General features: G+C 38.8%; 1 protein-coding gene across 2 annotated transcripts in view; it reads right to left on the reverse strand.

Moving 5' to 3' along the window:
- The window catches only part of SLC10A7 (solute carrier family 10 member 7), a 197545-nt gene that overhangs the window by 29878 nt on the left and 144130 nt on the right, over positions 1-23537 (reverse strand). For both annotated transcript variants that reach the window (XM_077815348.1, XM_077815347.1), the window contains 4 exons: positions 20959-21042; positions 7906-8071; positions 3723-3774; positions 2312-2385 (listed from right to left, as the gene is read on the reverse strand). In XM_077815348.1, coding sequence (XP_077671474.1) covers positions 2312-2385; positions 3723-3774; positions 7906-8071; positions 20959-21042 — 376 coding nt within the window. The remainder of the gene's footprint in view (positions 1-2311; positions 2386-3722; positions 3775-7905; positions 8072-20958; positions 21043-23537) is intronic.

The raw sequence follows: 23537 nt of genomic DNA on the forward strand, positions 1-23537 counted from the left end.
ATCCAGATCTTTCTGATAAGCTCCATCCATTTATTTATTTACATAGCTATGCCTTTTTTTTTTTTTGACGTTCCCTTTGCTGTGGGATCTAGAAACCAGAGCAATAATTAACAGAAACAAAAATGCATACTCTGTCAGAGGCAATGGATAAACAGTAATTGGCAACCGATGGACAATAGGCATGCTTACATACACTGCCCTCAGACTTGCTAACTGTGGGCTCTGGTGAACTGCCAAAAGAACCACTTTCCACAAATGGGAGCGCTCCATTCAGAATGCCTTGGTTGTGGTCTCTTACAACAAAACTCCAGGAACCATCAACAAGAGCAATGCAACTGATCTTAACAGCAGAGATGTAACAGAGTCAGATGCAATCTCTCAGACAGCTGAGTGCTAGACTATTCAGAGCTTTAAACAGTAACGAGTGTGCTCCCAGTTATCTGCCCACTGGGGAGGTAAACTGCAGCAAGAAATACCAGCTGGAACTTCTGAGTGTTCTTCAAGGGTAACCCCAGTGAAGCAATCTACCCCAAAGCTGACAAAGGCTAACATAACTGTGGCAAAGTTTACACTCAAGAGGAGGGGCTGCAATATTCTGGCCAACCACCCCCACCACCTTCCACTTGCACACCTCTTTGCCTATACTAGCTACATATATTAGTAGAGAGGAATTATGAGTCCTGGAGAAAACAGGTTCCAAAGAGTCCTGAACTTTTAGCTGGCTGCTGTTTTCCCACATCTGTTGCACGTGCACAGCGCACTACAAAGTGCAAGCAAAACCTGACTAATTTAGATGTCTCAGGGAGAGCAGTTACTTTTTATTCAGCAGCTGCTAGGAGCTAGGAACCAGGTAGCTTCAGGGAGAAAATAAAAATATAATGAACAGGGATTGAGTCACAAGCTAGTGGGGAAAAGGCTGGAGAGAAGGAGCACTGACTTCAGTGTATGCCATGTGTGATTCAGGCAGGGCTATATTGGAGGGTTTATAGCATGAGAACACAGATCCGTGATTTTTTCTGGGTGAAAGCAATCCCCTGGAGGTTTCTCATGTTTAAGCACCCACTGTAGTGATTTTATTTGCACAACAATTATATAAGTGTGTGCAGTCTACACACAAAATCACAGTCTCAAGAAAAAAATGATAAAATAATTGCACATTCTTAGCTAGTTGAAATCAATGCCCTTTGTTCTGTCAGGTCACACTTGTACCCTAGGTCTGCAGGTAACTTGGTCTAATCACACATGTTGTACTGTGCTATACTTATATGAAAGAGAAGTCATATGTACTACAGATTGTCTGAAATTGTACTCAAAGCAATGCAAACTGATTTTATTAAAAATGAATTCAAAGTATCCAGGCAGTTTAAAAGAAATCAAAATAAATACTTTCTGTATATTAAAATGTAACTGTAGAAATGCTAGTCAATGGTAAAGATCGTCATTACCATTCCTTCTAATATATCCAACTCCATTTAATAACTAAAGTTTTATCTTTGATAGTTACAGGCTTGAAAAGGTTAATACTCAATTATATATGCTGTACTTTATCAAACAAACATTTTCCAGTTTTGGAAAGAAATAAGAAAACATACAGCCACCAATAGTGCCACTGACTGATCGGCAGAAGAGAACAGGAATAGGAATGGAGCACTTTCATGACACTCTAAACATAACTATTTTAATTATATTTTGTATGTTTCGATCAGACCATGCTTGTTATCACTAAGTAATTTTAAATGACAAATACTTCAATAATGTTTTTGACTAATGAATTGTAATAAATTATACACACAGTCCAAAGATGTTGCAGACTTCAGATAAATACAATTAAGCTGCTAAACTACACAGAAAACAGAACTGTCCTTAGTGATCTATTTTGGAATATGCTAAGCACGGCAAATGCTAAGCAGTTTTGAGCAATATCATCTTTCTGGGGTGACAGTGTAGGAATAACTCAGAACATTATGAGTAATGAACCTCAAACTTTATCAATATTGGATTAGGGTATTGGAACATCACAAGTAGAAAATGAAGTAGCTCCCTCTAAAATAAGAACAGATTAATGGCACTGCAGTACAACTACTGAACTCCCAGTTGAGAAAACTGTGCTGTCTCCTTTTTAATAAACATTTATTTACCCCGTGCAAAAATGTTATCATTAATATACCAATATCCTTAATATACCAATGTTCGCATGCTTGTCACACTGAAACTACTACTACTTTGATTTAACAAAAAACAACTTTTTCCAACAAAGTGAATTACTGTGATTGCACTGAAAAGCTAAACTTGACCTCTCATAATGACTTACCCAGGGTGAGGGATTTGTGTGTGGAACAAAAAATGATAGCCACGGTGTCTGCTGGTGTGAAACCAGAGTTATTCCTAGAAAAAAAAACATTTTAATAATCTCTTTTAGCACAAATCTGCTTAAAACATCATTGATCAAATATACAACTTTAAGTATCCACACACATGTTCATAACACTTTGATCAGCTAGACAGAAATAATTCTACCCACAGATGCACAGCAATGTGTGTGTGGTGGGTTTTTGTTTTATTTATTTAAAAATATTTTTTTCTCTCAGTTGTGGCAAACTCTCTAATGGATAAATTCCCACAACCTAAATCCACCCAAGGTTACTTCTACATACATTCTGTATCACATTAGCAGCCAACCCCCCTTTGTAAAAACTGACCAACAGACAGTAAAGAGATATAGGATACATTCTATCTATTGAGAGAGAAGCTGGGCTTGAGGTTTATAGGATAAAATTAAGGCAGGAAGGTCAGAAAAGTGACCAACAGAGGCATACGATTGCCCAGTAGAGGTCATATGTTCAATCCAGATGGGAAATAGCTTTTCCTGAAACTCCAGATATGTATTTATTATACAGTTTAAGTAGCATCCTACTCAAGGTCCTGTAAAAATGGCATTGTGGGGTTCTACAACTGGGTCAGATCCTTGGTCCAGGAAAGGGCCAACATTACAAAAGGCACTTAAAGATGTCCTAAAGGATCATTCAGGATTTTCCTCTCACAGGGTAATACTCTGGTGGCATAAAACTAGCAGAGCTGGCTCTATGCCACGTGCACCATCCCCCCTAGATAGGGAATGTTTTAGGCAGGGGGCATAGCCAGAGTATGCTGCACTCTAGCAATCCCCAATCAGCAGAATGGTGCCTTAGAGCAGGACTGTGTCTGCTCTAACTCGCATCTGTGACACCTGGGCAAATCCATTGCCTTCAATAGAAGTAATTCAGGGGTTCTCCAACTGGGGGGTCAGGACTCATCAGGAGGTCGTGAGGTTATTACATGGGGGGGGGTCACAAGCTGTCAGTCTCCATCCCAAACCCCTCTTTGCTTCCAGCATTTATAATGGTGTTAAATATATAAACAAGTGTTTTTAATTTATAAGGGGAGAGGAGTCACAGTCAGAGGCTTGCTATGTGAAAGGGGTCACCAGTACAATAGTTTGAGAACCACTGGAGTAATTAATTGGAACTTGATTAACAATTCAGTAGAAAATGCACAAGAAGGAATAGAATCCAGCTCCTGCTCTCTTAGCTGTGTTGCCTCTGCAATGCTAATGGGGGAGATGCAGCAAAAGCATCACTAGAATGAAGTCACCCCTGTTTTGGGAACATGCCCCTAAATGTATGCATAAATAAATATACACACTTTATATTGTACGTTTGTTCAAAACATTCTAATCCACTTACCTTGTAGAAAAGAGGAAAGTTAAAAGCATGAAGCTCAGCTGAACAAAAAATACTGAAAGAGAAACAAGTTAAATTTAAGTTTACATGGTAAAAATAAATTTCACCTAAACCACTGTACTGTATGCTGTGTACATACCTTTTACACCTGCATAAAGTATGAAAAGATACACATCTGATGCTTAAGGATGGACCAAAATACTCAAAGAAATTTGATCCAGCCAAGTGCGTGGGCATATAAAGACTTGCGGAAAGGACAATTATTTCTGAAGGAGCAGTAGACATCACCATGTCTGAGGAAGCATTTCTGTAGCAAATGCGATTACTATGGTTATGGCAGCACTTGCAGAAGCACTGCCTCTGAATAAGGTAGTTCCTGACATGATGTCTCATTGACAGAGAAGCTGACTGGTGAATGCCATGCATCCATTTACAGAGTACTGCTTCACAGGAGTGATGACATAGTGCAACATTCTGACATACTTTAGGTGCCAGATATATCTCTGCTTAACAAATTGCAAAATCACATGTAAGTGTGAATACTGCAGACACAAACATGCCCACACTCTGGTGTATATTGCCCTCTTGATGAAATGCTTGTACTTTCCATAATTGTTAACAGGGGTTAGGAGATACCTATATATATGTTTGCATTCCTACTGGAAAAAAGCCAATTCCTGAACCAAACAGTGCACACAGCCTGAAGCCCTCAGCAGTTGTTGAGCATAACAGAACTTTACAGGTGTGGACATATTTGACAGTCCTGAGGGGGACCATCCTCTCAGCTACCTTACTTAATGTCTACATGGCAGCCCAGTCCCCAAGCATGGAATCTGAGACCACATCCCACCCAAATGCTATATAAGAAATGGGGAATTATGGAAAGGCAACTGACAAGCGGCCTTCCCAGACATCTCAGCACGTGTGGGAATCAGGCTGGCTGTGTGACATTTGAAGAAACTGAATGATGTGTGTGGTCACACAGGCTGATTGAATGGATCCACCTCAATGTGGGACCGCAGCAACCCCCTGTGGGGAGAATAGGGCAAGTGTGGCATAAGACTAGGATTTCCAGAGATCTTTTAGAAGGAGGAGGGCGCACTTTTACATTTGCTAGAAATCTGGTGCAGAACCCCCTCTCTTGCAAAGCCTGGGTATGTGATGACCATGAAGCTAATGTGTCCCATAGTACAAGGTAAGATAAGGCAACAGTTTGGCCCCAATTTATAACTGGGCAATACTGTTGGTACGGGGCAATACTGACACATTAAACCAAGACTGAAAGAATCTCTTAACTATCAATGAAATTTTCCATTTATTATGAGAATTTCCTGAGATGGGCACACTAAAATTTTTGCCTCACATTTCATTTGGTATTTTACCTCACAGGAATCAACCAATTGTTACGGAATTGTAAATCATTTTTGTTTGGCATAAATGCATTAATTTACCATGCACAGAAAATGCATCCTTTCTGTAATAGCTACATACAAATAAACACCAATGTTGCTATCAATGCTATGTTATATATACTTCACTGAAGCTAGAATATTAACATACAAGTTACCTTTAAACAATAATCTGGAGAATGATAAATATACTTTCCTCTTAAAAATCTCAGACCAAATTTGCCACTGAAATAACACGGCACATAGCCAATGACTCCAATGAAGTAGTACAGACTTTCCTCATTTTTCAACTTTCTAAATATTTTAGAAATAAAGACATGCTTTATCTGTAGCAAATTATAGATCTAGAAGTATCAAGGTGTACATTAATGTTTTTGCTAAGGAATTTTAGTTATGCACATTGGAACTGACTAAATATAGAATAGGCAAAAAAAATAAATGAAGTTGGATGATTTTCACAATTACAAGAACCACAATGTTGTACAGGAAGTTTTTTATCCTGAATGTGGCAAACTTTCAATCTTTCAAAACACTACTGTAAATGACAAGAAAAGCAATGGAAGCAACTGGACTGCATGAACAGTCCCAAAAAGCATAGTTTGCAAAGCAGCTTTGCCTGTTTTTCACACCAGTTGTTATGCTGTTTGAGTAACAGGAGTGTCTTTTAATCAAAGTTTCTCTTTTACTTTCTTTACATTTTAACAGAGAATTTACGTTTCTTCCCCTCTATTTGCACAGATTTGTGCATGGAAGTTACACACACATCATCAGCGGAGAATATTCCTCTTAGCATGCATACCCTTCATCTGAATTCTTTTTGGTTTTATATTTCCTTCTTAGCAATTTTGAAAAAGCTCACTAGAAGTACACTCTTTTTATTTATTCTCATTTTACAATGTCAGTTCTGCAGTTTACTATCAATTACAGAAGCATTTTATCATGTTGAATTGGCAATGAATATTGCAAGTAATATTTTACATGTATATAGTGTTTTTCATCTGAAAGTGCTCCACAGATTATCCACCACTGGAAAACAGCCACAGCTGGGTGAACACTGTGGGACAGGGGGTGCAAAACCCAGCCTTACAAAAGTAGTGCTATGAGAGCTATAAAATCTACACAAATTAGACAAGAATTTATCTAAAAATCCCACAGCAAACTCAGCTGTTTTTACTAAATTCAAACATTATTCAATTAAGTGATGGGCTTTTTATGAATTGAGTGTTTTAAAACACAAAGACAAGATATGTAATTGTTAATTCTCTTATAGGTGTGATTTTTTTCTATTTACTTGGAACAAGTGAAAAATATTATTTCCTTTTTGTATGTAAGGCGACAGACTATCTGAAGAGCATATACACTTTTGCAACCAAGGATGCAAGATGAAATGTAGAAAATGGCAAAACTTCTATTGACTTCAATGGGGCCAGGATTTCACTCACTGTATCAAGGACACTGTACCAAGGGAGGAGGGATAGCTTAGTGGTTTGAGCATTGGCCTGCTAAACCCACGGTTGTGAGCTCAATCCTTGAGGGGGCCATTTAGGGATCTGGGGCAAAAATTGGGGATTGGTCCTGCTTTGAGCAGGGGGTTGGACTAGATGACCTCCTGAGGTCCCTTCCAACCCTGATATTCTATGACACCTATATACTAAAAGGCGACTCAAGTGCTTTCCTGAAATTCAATGGTTTTAGACTAAACAGGATTTGATCTACAGTGCTGGTATTGGGAGATCCAAGTTACACCCCCCTACACTAATATGGGCTGCTGTATCTGTGGGGGGGGAGGGGGGAGCAGATTATGCCTATTGGAAAGGCAGGTGATACTGGGAGTTCTGACAGGGGAGAGCAGCTTTTAAGATGCATTCAGGCTCCGGAGGAGCCCTGTCACATAGGAATCTTGAGTCAGTGAACCCCTTTGGAGTCTGGGCCACATGCCTTTCCCAAGCAGTGCTGCCCACTTTTAGGGTTACACTAGCTGCCTACAGCTCCCCTGGTGGAGTGGGACAGTGAGTACTTCGTGCTCTCAGGGCAAATTTCTACTCCCAGGGAGCCTCTGCTAAAGAAAGACAGGACAGACCTTAGTCTGCATGAACTATTTAAAATTAATAATTAAATAATATGTGGGGAGGTGATAGGGATCCTGCTGTTTTGGTTCTTAATGATTGTGTAATGTATTTTTAACTGATGGATACCAGGACACTGTTCTCAAATATATTACTTAAATCTGATGAATAAAATAAAGAGCACCAAAAAAGTACTTTCTAACAAATTACTTCAACCACAAAAAAATTATCATGTAAAAAATCCCAATATTTTCAAGATTTATAATATAGTAAGGAAAGTAAAAACCAGCTTTTTATAAGCTATTAACATAATTTTCTGTCAATAATAGCTCCAACTGGAATCTACACTTTCAGTGAGGAGTGCCAAATCAAAACATGAACTTCCCTTTAATAGCTACAACTTCAACAGGATGGACACTGATATTTGAAAACTTATTACTTTAGAAAGGAAATGCTACTTTGAGCAATCCCAAGTGTAGATAATAGCAGGGTTCATACTTTTATTACTGCTGTTGCTTACTTAACATCCTAAAAATATGCAGCCTCTAGGAATTTTTCTAATCTATCTTGCTTGCAAAATGTATTAAAAATACAAAATCTAGCCTCATGGCAGTTAAATGTATTTCCTTCTTTTTTCTTTCCAGTATACACTGTTCATTGCACACGGGAGACAAATAAGTGATAAAAGGGATAGTTTAAGACCGAACTTACTTATGAACACTATTATAATCAAGCTAAATTTATCAAGGTCAATATTTGGATTGGAGAAAGTGTCACAGAACGTTGTATAGATGATCATCAGGAGCACACAGCTGCTGATAGCACCAAATGGAGGTTTCTTCCTCTCAAGCCAATCCTTGATGTGTCTTCGGACAATCTGTAACACAGAAATCAACAGGTTGCCTCTTTTCAAAGATGCAAGGAGCAAGTTGGGCATCACAAAATGAATCTGACAGCGGAAAGACATAAAGAGAAAAGAATAATTCGGATGACGGCCACAGTGGATTTCAAAGCTTCTCTGCCACACAACTCTTCTTCTGGGGAATTTAACATTTGTAGTGCAACTTCCACTGGGCATCCATAATGAGAGTATATTTTCAAGTACATTCAAATCCATCCTTAATCATGCCAAATGTTCTTTGCTAGCTGTCACTGAGACATGCCCATTAAGCCTCCCCAAAGTTTATCTCCTCTGCTGATACTAATGGATGGATGTAATTATCACAGTCCCCTTTGCATCAACAGACAATTCCAAGTGCAACTTTGGGAATCTTAAAAATCTGACATCTTCAGGAATTTCATGACGGTAGATAATCGAAAGTGATCCATGGAACATTTTAATATTTAAATAGCTAGCGATGCACCAGAAGTTTTTAATTAAATTATAACTCATGCTTGAAAAGCAAAAGTGCATGTGTTGTGGGAGTTTAAATAATTCAAACTCTGAATATCTAGTTTTTATAAATCTAAAGACAAATGCAATTTGCATGCTTTTAGAATACCAGAATTAACACATGAAAATGAACAAACCTACAGTGCTTAGTGTAACTTTTCCACTTTCAGGAAATTGAATCTGAAATTGTTTTGCAAGATTTTGTTTTAGAGACAATTTTAAAAGTGAAAGTAACTTAAACTTTAAAATTTTGTCAAATTGGACTGAGCGTCATTAGAGACAACATATCTATCTGAGCACTTCCTGGTGAACTGCTTTTATTTTTTTGCTTTATTTTATATGGCTTGAAAAACTTTAAAGAATCATACGGCCATGACTTGTGTTAATTTTTCAGCAATCATACTGTATTACCTGATTTCTCATGAGATCTCCCTACAGTATGTGTTACCACATTCTTTTAGAAATAATGATGCAAGATCATGGAGCTTTGCAATGGTAAGGTGCTAAAAGTATTATGTTACTTCCCTATTGCAATACCATTAATAAACATCACCATTATTGACTTAATAATACAGAACATTTTAGAGGTATTCAAGATCAAAATCAATGCAGCAGCACAGGTCCTTTTCACAAGCTAGCTGCCAAATAAAAAATTCTGAAAGTAAGCTGGAACCTAGGTTAAAATACTGAGAAAGAAAATGTCTAATAACAAAGACAACACAGAGATTTCTTCAAGCCTTGGCCTACACTAAGATCAGCAGATTCAGACACCAACATCATTGGCCACCTGCACCTCACTGATGGTTTCAGAGGCAGGACAATGAAGTCAACAAAGTGTCTGAGCAGACAGAACTTACAGCCTGGAATGGAGATGTGAAACAATGACATCCAAAAATAAGTGACCTAGACAAGCATATTGATGGAAAGAAGTTGAAAGGACAGAGCTTTGTAGAGGTAAATCCCACTTCTCCATATTAAAGGAAAATTCCTCACAACTGAAAATCTTAAAGGCAGCATCTTGCTAAAGGAAAAAAGGGCAGGGATGTTTGAAAACCAAGTCCCATTGTGGAACATAAAATCACTCAGTTTTCTTGCAGGCAGAGAGTTCTCACATCCCTTCCTTTTCACAAGAAAATGATTGGCCAAGTAACTTCCCAAACCTTAAAGAAAACACACTCCACACTGCCAAGTATCATAGGATCCCTACAAGACATGGCAGTGAGGAGATGCTGGTCTTGATCCTGCAACCCTTACTCCTGCCAGTAAAACTGTGGAACCACTTATGCGAATAGGATTGGATCACATGCCAGTAACCATATTAGATGTGAGGGGCTGTGAAGATTTAACTCCAAACCCAAAGAGCAGGACACACACGCCCCCTACCCCTAGTGGCTTTGGGGATATTAAATATGCAAACTTCCCACTTAAAAAGATTAAAAAGCACAATGTGAATGTTGATGAAGAATCTACTGAAAAATTAGAAGATAACAAAACAAGCTGTATGGCTTTAGCCCTCATACTACCTCTTGTTAGTGACTTAAAGCCACTAAAAGTTCTGTGAGCTGGTGTCTTTCCCAATTTACTCTAAAACACAGCTCCACACACGAGAACTTTCTAGGGTTCAGTTTTAACAACACAGAAATTAACAATAACACATTTCAATAGAAATCTTTCCTCAGGCTTGACAACTCCTAGGATTTCTCCTTCTAGACTGTTCAGCCCACACCCCAGATCCTCTCTTTAGACAGTTACCCCTCATCCCTTATATCCTAATGGGTTAAGAGGTAACCTACTTCTGAGAGTCAGGACATATGTTCAGGTGCTGCTCCGTAATATTGGCCAGCAGGAACAGCACTCAGTGCAATGCCCCATGTAAACACTGCATGCCTATTACAAATTAATACTTTGAAATGGCAGAACAAATCCATCACATACGTGGAGTTTACATTTTTTTATTCTGATTCGCACTTACTTACAGTTATACCATGTATTTAGTGAGATCTGTTAGTGAAATGCAGCTAGACTCCCTCCCCCTGTCTCTCCCCCCACCACGTGGAGGACATACAAGTTAATACATGAATAACTGTCTTATTCAGGAATGATTTATGTGGCCCATTACTGTTTGTTATTAATTGAAGTTAATTATATCTAGTATTTTTTCACACTATATAGAAATGGAGCCTTCCTTGACATTTGTAATATAATAGGAAAAATTTGTACAATAGGTGTCATTAAAAAGTACATATATCTATAACTTTAAGATGTTTAAACCCTAATAAACTGAAAAACTGCGAAAACGGCTGTATAGTCATATAACAAATGTTTTGGAAGTTACATCATCACACAAAGCAGAATGTGCCTTCTATTTATACCCACTGTTCTGGGATTGATTTAATCTTTTAAAGAAGATAGTTTTAACCTTATATCCTCCTTTAAACCTTCTAAAATGCCTCGACTTTAACCCCTCAGCTGAGAGTATGAGTCTTTATTCCCTTGTGCCTTACCAAACAATATTGGATCATTGTTAGCCCCAAATCCAGTAACTGATTTTTCCTCTCACTCACTTTCTCTCTCTTTTAAATTTAGGATTCCTAATTCTCCGTTTTGTCTTAGTAGAGCCATTATTTAATAAACATAATAAACAAACAGCACCATAGCTTTATATTACACTTTGTGTGTTCTTTGCCTTCAAAAGCTCTCTCTTCAAAGTGAAGCATTAAAAGAAAATACTGCATAACAGTCCAATAATCTCACCACACCTTCCCTTACAAGGTGAGGGCAACAAGGCCGGGAAGAGAAACAAATACTGGGGATTACATGAATGAAGGAACCAAGTTCAGAGAGGGAGAAGATAATAAACTGGATTTGTAAGGAGTGTAGGGACCAAAAAGGGGAGCAGATGGAAATGAGAGTATATATGCAGCACAGCACACACAAAATGGGGTCTAGAGCCTTTCCCCATTATTTTAGTATTTTTGTTTGCAACTTGAATCCACATAGATGGGCCCTTACTTCAGTGCAGAGTTCCATTCATTTCAATGGGACCCGGAGCAGTTCTCTTTATAGGGTCAGAATCTTTGTCTTTATAGCAGGTTTTTGTGTTAATTCCTGTATATTACAATGAGGGTCACAGCCTTGCCCACCCTCAGGACTGTATACCAATTCACTCATATTCTTGCAGCCTGTGAAATTTTTAAAAATGTCAGTTGAGTCACTTGTCCTTTATTAGAGAGCTCAAATTCTGATTGAATGTCCTGTCCTAAAAATGGATGAAGAGAAATACTAACTGCTTCCTTCTTTTAATTTGAGGAGAAAATGTTTACCAGGCTCTGGCTTTTTTCTTTTTTTATCTTCATCTTTCTGGATAATATAAAAGTGATTTAAAGTGTGTGAATCAATTTACTTTCATGCATTAGCTCTCACTCAGAAACTCTCTCAAAGTAAACCAAGATTCTATTTTCCATCTAGATGGGCCCTATGGAACACACTTTAAAAATTACCTACTAACATTGAGTAATTTAAAACTGCTATTTTCATAAAATTAGAAAACAACACATTGAACAACAACATATACAAATACTCCTATGACACTTTATGGTTAAGTGTATATTTGTTGTTACTTTGTTTGCATTTCTGTGGCGAATTTGTTCTGTTACTTATTAAAGGTAAGTGTCATAAGAAAATGAATCATGGTTGGAATCCTGTTAATCTGTCATCTTAATTTTCTGCAACTGCTTTTCAGTAGTGTTGATTTCCTAGAACATCACTCCTTATTCCTGCAACTCACCTGAAGTTTGATTATAAAAAGTAAGGCCACTTCCATGTGGATTTAATTACAAATATAATCTGTTTGATAAAGTGTTCCTTTAGATGAAAGTTTCTCTAACCTTTGGTTTATTTTTAGTTTTAAACCACATTCAAATTAGATTACATTTAATTTAATTTATGTTTTTCAACCCATATGTTTTGTACCTCTCTTCACTAATTCCAGTATACCACTTCCTTAACACTATAGATTGTTCTTTAAAAGTATTCATAGGAAAAATTTTACTGCTAAGATTTCTATTTTCTGGTTCCTTTGGCAGCTCATGTATCAATACAGCATCCTTTTAAAATTTTGTTTATAAATACAAGTTCTAAATGTTGGCAAAGCTCCTGTTGAATAGTCTGAAAAAGGATGCAGAAGACAGATCCAAAATCCTCCACTTGTAGAATATCACAGATCTTTTCGGTTGACTAGATTCCATGAAATATTACAGCACTTACACAACTAACCTCATTCGATAGATTTGGGGAAAAGAACTGCTGGAATCATAACATGAATTTTAGCTTTAGTTAAGATCTGTTTAATATGAAGTGCCCATTTTATGCCGGCAGACAAATCACCAATTTGGGGCAACTGGAGAATGCATGAATGATAATGTACAGACATACTTTTTATTATTTATTCATAGAAAACAGTGGGTTTTGGTGTGCTGTTTTGAAAAATGTTCAAACTAGTAGAATATAATGAAAGCACAGTGAAAATTCTATTTCATTAACATTTAATCATAAATCACTCTAATATAAAAACATAAAATAAAAGTCTGTCATAAGCACTTAGGTGTAAAGAAAGGAGAAGATCTGCAGAATGTGGAAAGGAAATATTGCAGCAGCAGCAGTTGTTTCTGTTTTCTGTCACTTTTGGAAGGAAAAAAAAGGAACAAAGAAACAATGATCTTTGGCCAAACTCCCCAGTCTGAAAGACAAGATTAAACTGCTTAGGGATTGATCTAAACTCTACTTGGCTGTGTAAAAGTATTTACCGCCTACTGTAATGAAGGCAAAAATTACCCTAACACGTCAATGTAGCTCATGAATAGCAACCTTCAATAATGAGATCAAATGCAGTATAACACTATGCTATATTGACCAGAATATATAAGAACCTCAAGACACTATAACATATATATAAATAAATATTATCTCTAACAATATAACAGATCTCATATAGCAGGTGTTCTCTAATCCCCTATCTGAGCACGCAATAGGGGGCACAAATCTCAGGTTGTTATAAATTATTGATCTTCAAGACCAATAAAATAAACCATGTTAGACTAATATTGCCAATTAATTATGACACACACACATATGATAGAGAGCTGTGAACTACTGACCATGTTTGTCATAGTTCCCATGTGACCAATGTGAACTCCATTGGAAGATCCAATCTCTCATGGACGATTTCATTAAAATATTGCCAAAATATAACTAGCATGGCCCAGTTTTCCAGTTATCAGTACTTCACACCTTAATATGAGGCTTGCCAAACCTGTATGCTATTTGCTTAACATCAGGAACATAATACAACTTTAATAGATTTTGAAAATCCAGCCTCAATTACTATTATTTAAAACAAGTAGCTATTGAGTGAGCCTCTTGTTTGTTAACCCATGTACACTGTGGCCCACACTTTCAAAAGGCTTCCAATTTGTGCACTTAAGACTGCACAGTGCACCAAATAGTCATCTGTTTTAGTCAGACTATTTTTCACTGCCTTCACTGCCCACAGTTATGCATTCCTTTGACCTCCAGACTGGATTACAGTAATTTTTCATTTGAAAACACACTTGAAAGTTATAGTACAGTTAATGCATTATAAGGGTGCTTGATTAGTTAGTATTAGAGCTGGCCAGAAACTAGAATTCCTGTTCCACAGGAAATTCCAAAATTAAAAAAAAAAAAGTTTCTAAACAGAACGAAAAATGAAATGTCAAAATCTCCTACCCTACAGGAATTCCAAAATGTTATTTACAAAAAGTCAACATGACATTTCATTTTGACCTTTTCAAAACATTTCCAATGCTTCCCTGCCAGGCAAGGAGTCAGGCAACTCAGGGATCCTGTAAGCACCAATTCAGGGGCAGACCACCTGAAGCCCTGGGAGCATGTCTACAGCAGCAAGCCTTCCAGCCAAGGCTGACAGATTTGGTTTAGTGAAGCTCATGCTAGTGCTTTAAAAATAGCTGTGTGGACAGTGCCTTGAATCATAGAACTGGAAGGGACCTCGAAAGGTCATCTAGCCCAGTCCCCTGCACTTAAGGCAGGACTATATTATCTAAACCAGTGCTTCTCAAGCTATCTGATGTGGGGGACTGGCAATTTTTTTCCCCAATGTGCGCACAGACCGGCAGCTGATGGCTCGCGGACCGGCACCAGTCCATGGACCACCACTTTGAATAGCACTGATCTAGACCATCCCTGACATTGTCTAACCTGCTCTTAAAAGTCCCCAGTGATGGAGATTCCACAACCTCCCTAGACAATTTATTCCAGTACTTAACCACCCTGACAGTTAGGAAGTTTTTCCTAATGTTCAACCTAAACCTCCCTTCCTGCAATTTAAGCCCATTGCTTCTTGTCCTAACCTTAGAGGTTAAGAACAATAATTTTTCTCCCTCCTCCTTGTAAAAACCTTTTATGTACTTGAAAACTGTTATGTCCCCTCTCAGTCTTCTCTTTTCCAGACTAAACAAACCCAATTTTTTCAGTCTTTCCTCATAGGTCATATTTTCTAGACCTTTAATCATTTTTGTCGCCCTTCTCTGGACTTTCTCCAATTTGTCTACATTTTTCCTGAAATGTGGTGCCCAGAACTGGACACAATACTCCAGATGAGGCTAATCAGCATGGAGTAGAGCAGAAGAATTACTTCTCGTGTTTCACTTACAACACTCCTGCTAATACATCCCAAAATGATGTTTGTTTTTTTTTGCAACAGTGTCAACTCTTGACTCATATCTAGCTTAAGGTCCACTATGACCCCCAGATCCCTTTCCGCAGTACTCCTTCCTAAGGCAGTCATTTCCCGTTTTGTATGTGTGCAACTGATTGTTCCTTCCTAAGTGGAGTACTTTGCATTTGTCCTTATTGAATTTTATCCTGTTTACTTCAGACCATTTCTCCAGTTTGTCTGGATCATTTTGAATTTTAATCCTATCCTTCAAAGCACTTGCAACCCCTCCCAGGTTGGTATCATCCGCAAACTTTATAAGTGTACTCTCTATGCCATTATCTAAATCATCGATGAAGATATTGAACAGAACCAGACCCAGAACTGATTCCAGCGGGACCCCACTCGTTATGCCTTTCCAGCATGACTGGGAACCACTGATAACTACTCTTTGGGAACGTTTTTCCAACCAGTTTTGCACCCACCTTATAATAGCTCCATCCAGGTTGCATTTCCCTAGTTTGTTTATGAGACGGTCATGTGAGACAGTATCAAAAGCTTTACTAAAATTGCAGCTCAGGCTAGGACTCAGGCGCTGAAGCCTAAGGAGAAGCCTAAGCTGCAACTTCAAGGTGCTGTCTACACTGCTATTTTTATAGTGCTGGCATGAGCCCTGCTAACCTGAGTCTCTCAGCTCAGTCTGGGAACTTTCTTCTACGAGCTGTGTAGACATACTCTGGGCTGCTGAGGGGGAAGGAGTTTCAAAGCCCAGCAGGAAAGCTGACAGGTTTAGGCTGGTTTCCAGCAGAAACCGGCCTGGCAAGCAGTTCCATTGCAAACGAACCTGGTGAAATAGTCACACACTCACACAACATTTCAATGTTGATGAATCAGCATTTTCCAATGGAAGAATGCTCCATTGGAAAATTTCTGACGCACTCCACTTACCACTGATTTCCTATTGATTTCTGTGTGCAATTGAAGGTGTTGGAATTGAGCTATAAAATCTTACTAAATATGTTTTTTGGTCCTGGCTACCTAAGACTGCCTCTCTCCCTACGCACTCTCTCAGTTAACATCAGTTACTAAAGCTGCTAACAGTCCTCAGTCTGAACATTTTAGGGCTAAAGATAAGGCATTCCCAATGGAAAGCCTTCATCTATGGAACTTGCTCCCTTCTTTGGTCTGACAAAACCTTGATTAATTGATATTGGGGTATGTCATCTCACCTGGCAGTTGGTTTCTTGTAATACAATGCATCTTTCCTGAGTAATATTTGTGCACGGATCAAAGTATTTTTGAAATTTTTTGCAATCCTCTAAGGACTCCTACCAAAATGTCTCTGGGCCTGCTACATGTAGCGCTGTGGAGGATTTCACTCTATTTAGTTTTGCTGAAATATCACTTGCTTCCAAGCACACTGGAATATTGCAATCCCCTCTTTCAATTTTCTGCCTGGGTCCCTGCAGGACTGAAGGATACATGAAATTTTGCTTGCTCCATTTTTACCAAAGATTTAGTTTAGTTCCAACATGCAATAAAGGTGTGACACAGAAATGCTGGTAAGAGGTTTCTCTTTATGGCCCCAATTCAAAAAAGCATTTATGCATCTCCTTGACTCAAAAGCAGTCTAATAGACTTCAATGGTTTGATTCTCATGCTTGAAGTTAAAGTATGTGCTCATATACTTCCCTGAATTGGGGCCTACTTCCTTTCCTCAGTATGTGATATGGTCAGAGTTACAAAAAGTTATACCTGTGTCACATGGCAGGGGATCAGTATTCGAGTCCGGTGGCTATCGTTACCATAGAAGTCCTCCTGGGTCTTAACTTCTTCTATCAAACAAGAATACTTTCCAAGAACCTTTTAAGGTGTACTATATGCTAGCCTTAAAATTCAGTAAAATGATTTAATATTATAGGTGTTTACATGGCAAGTTACTGTGCAGAAAGCCAGGGTGTGAATCTATAGTACACCAGCTTGCCACGCAGCAATGACCCACGTGGACACTGCTACAGTACACTTGAAGCCCTGTAGTATGACCTGGCATACTACACTTTCGAGCAGTAACACATGAAGCCGTACTCTGGGACTTGTGTTTTGCTATAGCAGCGTCCACATGGGATGTTACTGTGTTACTGCTTCTTGGGCAGTAACTGGCCATGTAGACAAGCCCTTACAGTTAAGGTTGCACAACCCTTTCCATTATAAGGCCCTGTTTTCATTTGCTTTTATTATTGCCAAACTTTAACTGTTTGGGTTGATACAGGCCACATGTCTGCCTCAGGCTGAATTTTTTGGAAAACTTTAATCAAAATGGTCAAGCCATTTCTGAGACTGAAATTAGGGAAAACTGTGTTATTTTGACCCTGTTAATTATTTTATTTATTTATACATACATACCACTGTTTCACAGAGACGTTTTAGTCGTGCCTCCATACTTTAGAGTAGGACCTTGAAACTTGGCAGGAGGGATGCCCCGGTGTCTGGGGGTGTGCCTAGTGCTGTCTCAATGAAAGTCTGCTCAAATATGACCAAGTTATAAGTCTATGAAAAAAATCACACCTTGCATCTGCTCAGCAGAGGTTTGTTGGAGGCTGTAAGTGTTATTCTCCAAAGATTCCATCGGCATGCTCCTTTCACACACAGTTCCTGCATGCTGACTGGATTACACATGCACCACCCACACAGCAACTGAGCATGCTCCATCCCTGGGCTGTAAAAGCTGAACAGCATTTTCCCCTTAGTTGCTCCTCGCAGCTGCTAAAACATGCTGTGGCGCTGTGCACCAGAAGTGAGAGGTAGGGAGACCATCTCTCGTGCTTTCAGTGACCTCCCCTCTCCCAACTAGAACATTGTCATAAATATAAAGGGAAGGGTAAACACCTTTAAAATCCCTCCTGGCCAGAGGAAAAACCCTTTCACCTGTAAAGGGTTAAGAAGCTAGGATAACCTCACTGGCACCTGACCAAAATGACCAATGAGAAGACAAGATACTTTCAAAAGCTGGGAGGAGGGAGAAAAACAAAGGGTCTGGGTCTGTCTGTGTGATGCTTTTGCTGGGGACAGAACAGGAATGGAGTCTTAGAACTTAGTAAGTAATCTAGCTAGATATGCGTTTGATTATGATTTCTTTAAATGGCTGAGAAATTAAGTTGTGCTGAATAGAATGAATATTCCTGTCTGTATGTCTTTTTGTAACTTAAGGTTTTGCCTAGAGGGATTCTCTATATTTTGAATCTAATTACCCTGTAAGGTATTTACCATCCAGATTTTACAGAGGTGATTCTTTTTACTGTTTCTTCTATTAAAATGTTTCTTTTCAAGAACTGAATGCTTTTTTCATTGTTCTAAGATCCAAGGGTTTGGGTCTGTAGTCACCTATGCAAATTGGTGAGGATTTTTACCAAACCTTCCCCAGGAAGTGGGGTGCAAGGGTTGGGAGGATTTTGGGGGGAAACAACGTTTCCAAACAACGTTTTCTCAATAAACCCAGATAAACGTTTGGTGGTGGCAGTGGAAGTCCAAGGGCAAAGGGTAAAATAGTTTGTACCTTGGGGAAGTTTTAACCTAAACTGGTAAAAGTAAGCTTAGGAGGTTTTCATGCAGGTCCCCACATCTGTACCCTAGAGTTCAGAGTGGGGAAGGAACCTTGACAAACATGAACAAGAAAGAGGAAGCAGCCTTATTCAAATGCAAAGGGATGTGGTGTAGAGGGTGGTGGTGATGGAACAGGAGCCAAAATAAAGACAGGGACTGAAGCTGAGAAGCTTAGGGGCAGAAGGGTCTATAATCACTACAGCACGTTCCCCTCTCAAACCTGAAACTGATCCCAGGATTCCTGAGTCTCAACGTCCCTGTGATCTCTAGAAAATAGCTGTGCATTCCCGTGGCAAAGTGTCTCTCTCATCCCCCCATCCTGAGTAACTCAGCTTTGCGGTGCCCACTGTTGCGTGGTGCCCCAGGCAACTGCTCTGCTTGCTACCCCTTAATGCTGGCCCTGGCTTTTATATGAAGAAAAACAATTGTTGCACAGGTGGGCCATGGAGTTTTTATAGCATGTGGGTGGGCTTCAGGAAGCAAAAGGTTGAGAACTCCCTGACATAGAAGATAACTGCCTACTATTGCCACTAGATAATTAGTTAGCTCAAGTGGAAGAACTCTGTGTTGAGGATCTAAGGGTCTGAACCCTGATGATGACCCATGTGGGGGGTCAGCAATATGGTCCCACATGATGGAATTTTCTTTTCTTTTCTTTCTTTTTTCTTTTTTTTCAGTTTGCCTTTTTGAAAAAATAGGAAATTACATTAAATATCCATTAAAAGGAAGTTAAGGTTGCAAAGACCAAGCCCTCAAAAGTTAGAAGATGCCAGTGCACAGGATGCACAGTGTTCAGGAAATGAATCAGAATTGTGTGGCATATAAGGCTGTTTTCTGTCGGACCCCTGTCCATGTGTATTGCTGAAGTTGGAAAGTTTATCGTGAAAGAGGCAGGGGATTGCAGGAAAAGAAAAGATAGTCTCATGTTTAAGGCAGTTGAATACCACCCTGGAGAACTGGATTCTCTCTGCTTCTGCCACAGATTCCCATGAGATGCTGGGCAAGTTACTTGTATCGAACTTTTCACAGGTAGGCAGTTGTTGCGTGTTGTTTTCTGGGTGTCCAGCATGAGGCACCGTTGGCCAGATTTGCAAAAGGACTGAGTGTTCAGAACTGCAACTGAAGTCAATGGGAATTGTGCTTTGAATGCATAAAGTGCTATAAAATGGTAAGTATTCTGAAAAATCAGCCTGTAGGTATCTCAATTTGGGTACTCAAAAATCTGTGTGCCTCAGTTCACAATCTGTAAAATGGAGATAAAACGTCCCTATTGCACAGGACTTTTTAAAGATTCATTAATGTTTGTGAAGCGCTCAGATACTACAGTGACAAGTGTAATACAAAAGCTCAGGAGGAAATTAATTCTGCGTTCAGTGCAAGGTTAAATTGCATGCTATAAATAAGGCAGGGGCCACACACTGAATGATGAGGCTAAAATGAAATATTGAACAGCTGCTCATTCACCGAGCCATCCATCCTGTGCTCAGAATGAGGCAGAGGTTCTGTGGGAAAAAAATAGTATGTGATCACATAATTAAAGATTGTATTATAATGTGCATTCAGAAGGTGCGGGCAGCCTTAATTCTGGCATTTTCTAACTTTTGATGGCCTGACTTTACCACCTTCAAGTTCTTTTAACACAGGATTTTTTAATTAACATAATTAGCAGTAGCCATTACACAGGAAGAATTTTTTCCATCATCCAGGTAAAGGGCATATGACAAAAGAACTACAGAGTGTTCTCAAAGCTCATTTTGCATTGGGCTGCAAGTTTCTCAGTCTGGACTGCTATCTTCCCCCATTTTATATTCACAAACTCTCTTCTCTCCTCTCTTCTTCTATGCAATAGTGTATGTCTGCGGCAGTGAGGGTCAGATGCTCAATCTCAACAAAGATCAACGTGGCTCCAGGGAGCACTGTAGTATCTTCTCTATGATCTTAGACTCCACCATCCTGAGGCTGTGTCCTATGTGGCAGCATACTGTGTTGACAGTTTATCTTTAAGACAGCCCTCTTTATCTTATTCTTTTAAAAAAAAAAGTATATTTAAAAGACTTACCTGTCCAATAATAAGAGGAACGACAACAGTCATAAACAGCTGTGAGAATATAGATGTAAAAGGCACAGAGGAGGATGATCCAAGCTACAAAATAAAAATAAAAATACATTGTTAATATTGAACCTTTCCTTCACATCTGTTTTGAGCTCGGCAAAAGATCTGCAATATTTACTTATATCGACTGATGTCCTGATGTATAATTTTACTTATGTGTACACACCTACTTACACACACGTGTGTAACTGTTAAGCCCAATTAATATACGTGATGTTCCACAAGTTACAAAATTAAGGACAGTCTCTGCCAGAAGAGTCTATAATCTAAAGCCCCAATTCTGCCAATATTTATCTACATACGAAAATTAATCTAGAATAAGGTAGGGTATGAATTTAAAGTGGATTAACTATGCCTGAATAACTCCATGTGTAGATGCTCTTATTCATGAATAAGAGTGTCTTATTCCGTATTGGTTTAATCCACTTCCACAGTGGATTAGCCAATTCGGAATAAGGCATTCTTATTTTGGAATGAAAACATCCACACATGGACTTAACCAGGAATAGCTACTCCGGAATAACTCTGTGTAACTCCCCAGTGTTTCCTTCTACACCAGCCTATTTGGACGTGGCACAGCAGCCCCTGCTGTGGCACATACTGGGTATGCATGAGCTCATGCGCTGCTGCTCCATCTGTGACCTCACATGGGACTGCAGTATCACGGAGAATCTTGCCTGGACATTTTCCGAAGGAGAAATTTCATCCTTTTTGCACATGAACCTCTCAACCTCCAATTTTAAGCAAATGTGAACAGAGAGGTAGAGCCCTGGTTCCTTGCAGAAATTCCATTGCAGATTAACCAAAATCTCATCACACAATACACAGCCTCCAGGGTGGATTTGCTCTTCTAATGATCCCTGTAACAACTTTTGAAGCATTAAAAGGTTAATAAGTTTTCAAACCCTATTTTGACACTACTTTTGGGCTGGAGAGTTAAAAGCATTAACGACGGTATGTTCAAATAAGCTTTTTCAAGTGAAAATGAAGATTTTAAAACTTTAAAAGCAACCACAGAGAAGTAAATCAAAATGGGTGGTCAGGATTCCAGAACCCTTCACTTTGCTTCCTGAGGCTACAATACTTTTACAGTAACAACACTGTATTTGTGTGAAGGATTCACTGACTTATCTGAATGTTTCAACGTTTTATGTCAATTAGACGTAGTGTATAATCACATTCCAAGTCAAGAATCAAAAGATGTCTGACAATAGAAAATATTGCTGAAAAAGACAGCCATTTAGACACCAATATTCTTGCCATCTTTTCAAACTATTATTTCAAATGTAGCATTTCCAAGCACAGAATCTGCATTTGAAAGGAATCTCAAGGCTTCAGATTAAAAGCAGTTGTGGACTCATCAGCACAGATGTCAAGTTTTTTAAGAAAAGGAAATTGAATTATAGTGGGTGAGGGATGGGAGACGAAAAGGGAGCCATATCACAAACAAATATACCTATGAGGAACAAATTATTTTATACAAAGCAATGATCTTCCAAATCAGAGCTTTAAAAGTTCAGCTCTTTCATGACAAATGTGAATAACCACTTTGACACCCCCTGTTTTTGACGAGTGCATGCACCTGGCCCTGTCTTGTATCCTAGTGCCTTTTACTCATACATAGTTAGTTACAGTGCCAGCCTTCTCTCCCCCACTCAGGGTACTGCCGTTATTCCTTCCTCAAAGACAGATTCCTGGTTTCTTGTTTCCCTTACCCACTCTACAATGATGTCACTGGTGGCATTTTATCATTGTCAAGTCCCAGAAAAAAAGGTCTATAAGCTTAAAGACAACAGGCCAGATCCTCAGCTGGTGTAAACTATCACAGCTCCATTAAAGAGCTGGCCCTGAATCTATGCCCAGAGGATACAGAAGACAGGAGGAAGGAGGAATTTTCATTCATGCAAAATAAGTACACTTTTCAGCCCCTGATCAATGACACAATCTGGCCACTGATAAGTGAATCTCAGATGATTCAGATTCTGAGATGATGCTTAACTAAGCCTTATCAAAACTATCTGGACATACGTAGTATGCAAAATTAGACTGAAAATCTCACAAGAACACGTTCCTTCTTGATCACCCGCACTTGCTGTTTCCAGATTTTACTGTACTTTGGGACTTATGGTCTCATCTATTAGCAGAGAGCTAAAATGAGCTAGATTGGGGAAAAAAACGTGAAGTAAGGAGCTATTCAAACTTCTCCAAATCTTAAGTTAATGGTAGACGACTGGCTACTCTCCTTAACATCATAACCCCAACACCTAAGAATGAGCTGCCTTTTTTGTTTGTTTGAGAAAGCCAAATAGAAGGAACATTTCTTAAACAACTTTGGGAATAAAATAATACCAATCAGGTATTAATAGCTGTAAAAATGTGACTGGATTTTCTTATCACTTATTTTCCATTTAACTTGTTATATAAATTGTGGAGATCAAGTTTAGCATTTAATCACATCTCATCACAAGTCTGTCTTTCAAAATATTGAAAAATTGATTTGCCAGTATATTTCATTTTAAAACAAT

This window comes from Eretmochelys imbricata, chromosome 4 (assembly GCF_965152235.1).
Source record: "Eretmochelys imbricata isolate rEreImb1 chromosome 4, rEreImb1.hap1, whole genome shotgun sequence".
Lineage (NCBI taxonomy): Eukaryota > Metazoa > Chordata > Testudines > Cheloniidae > Eretmochelys > Eretmochelys imbricata.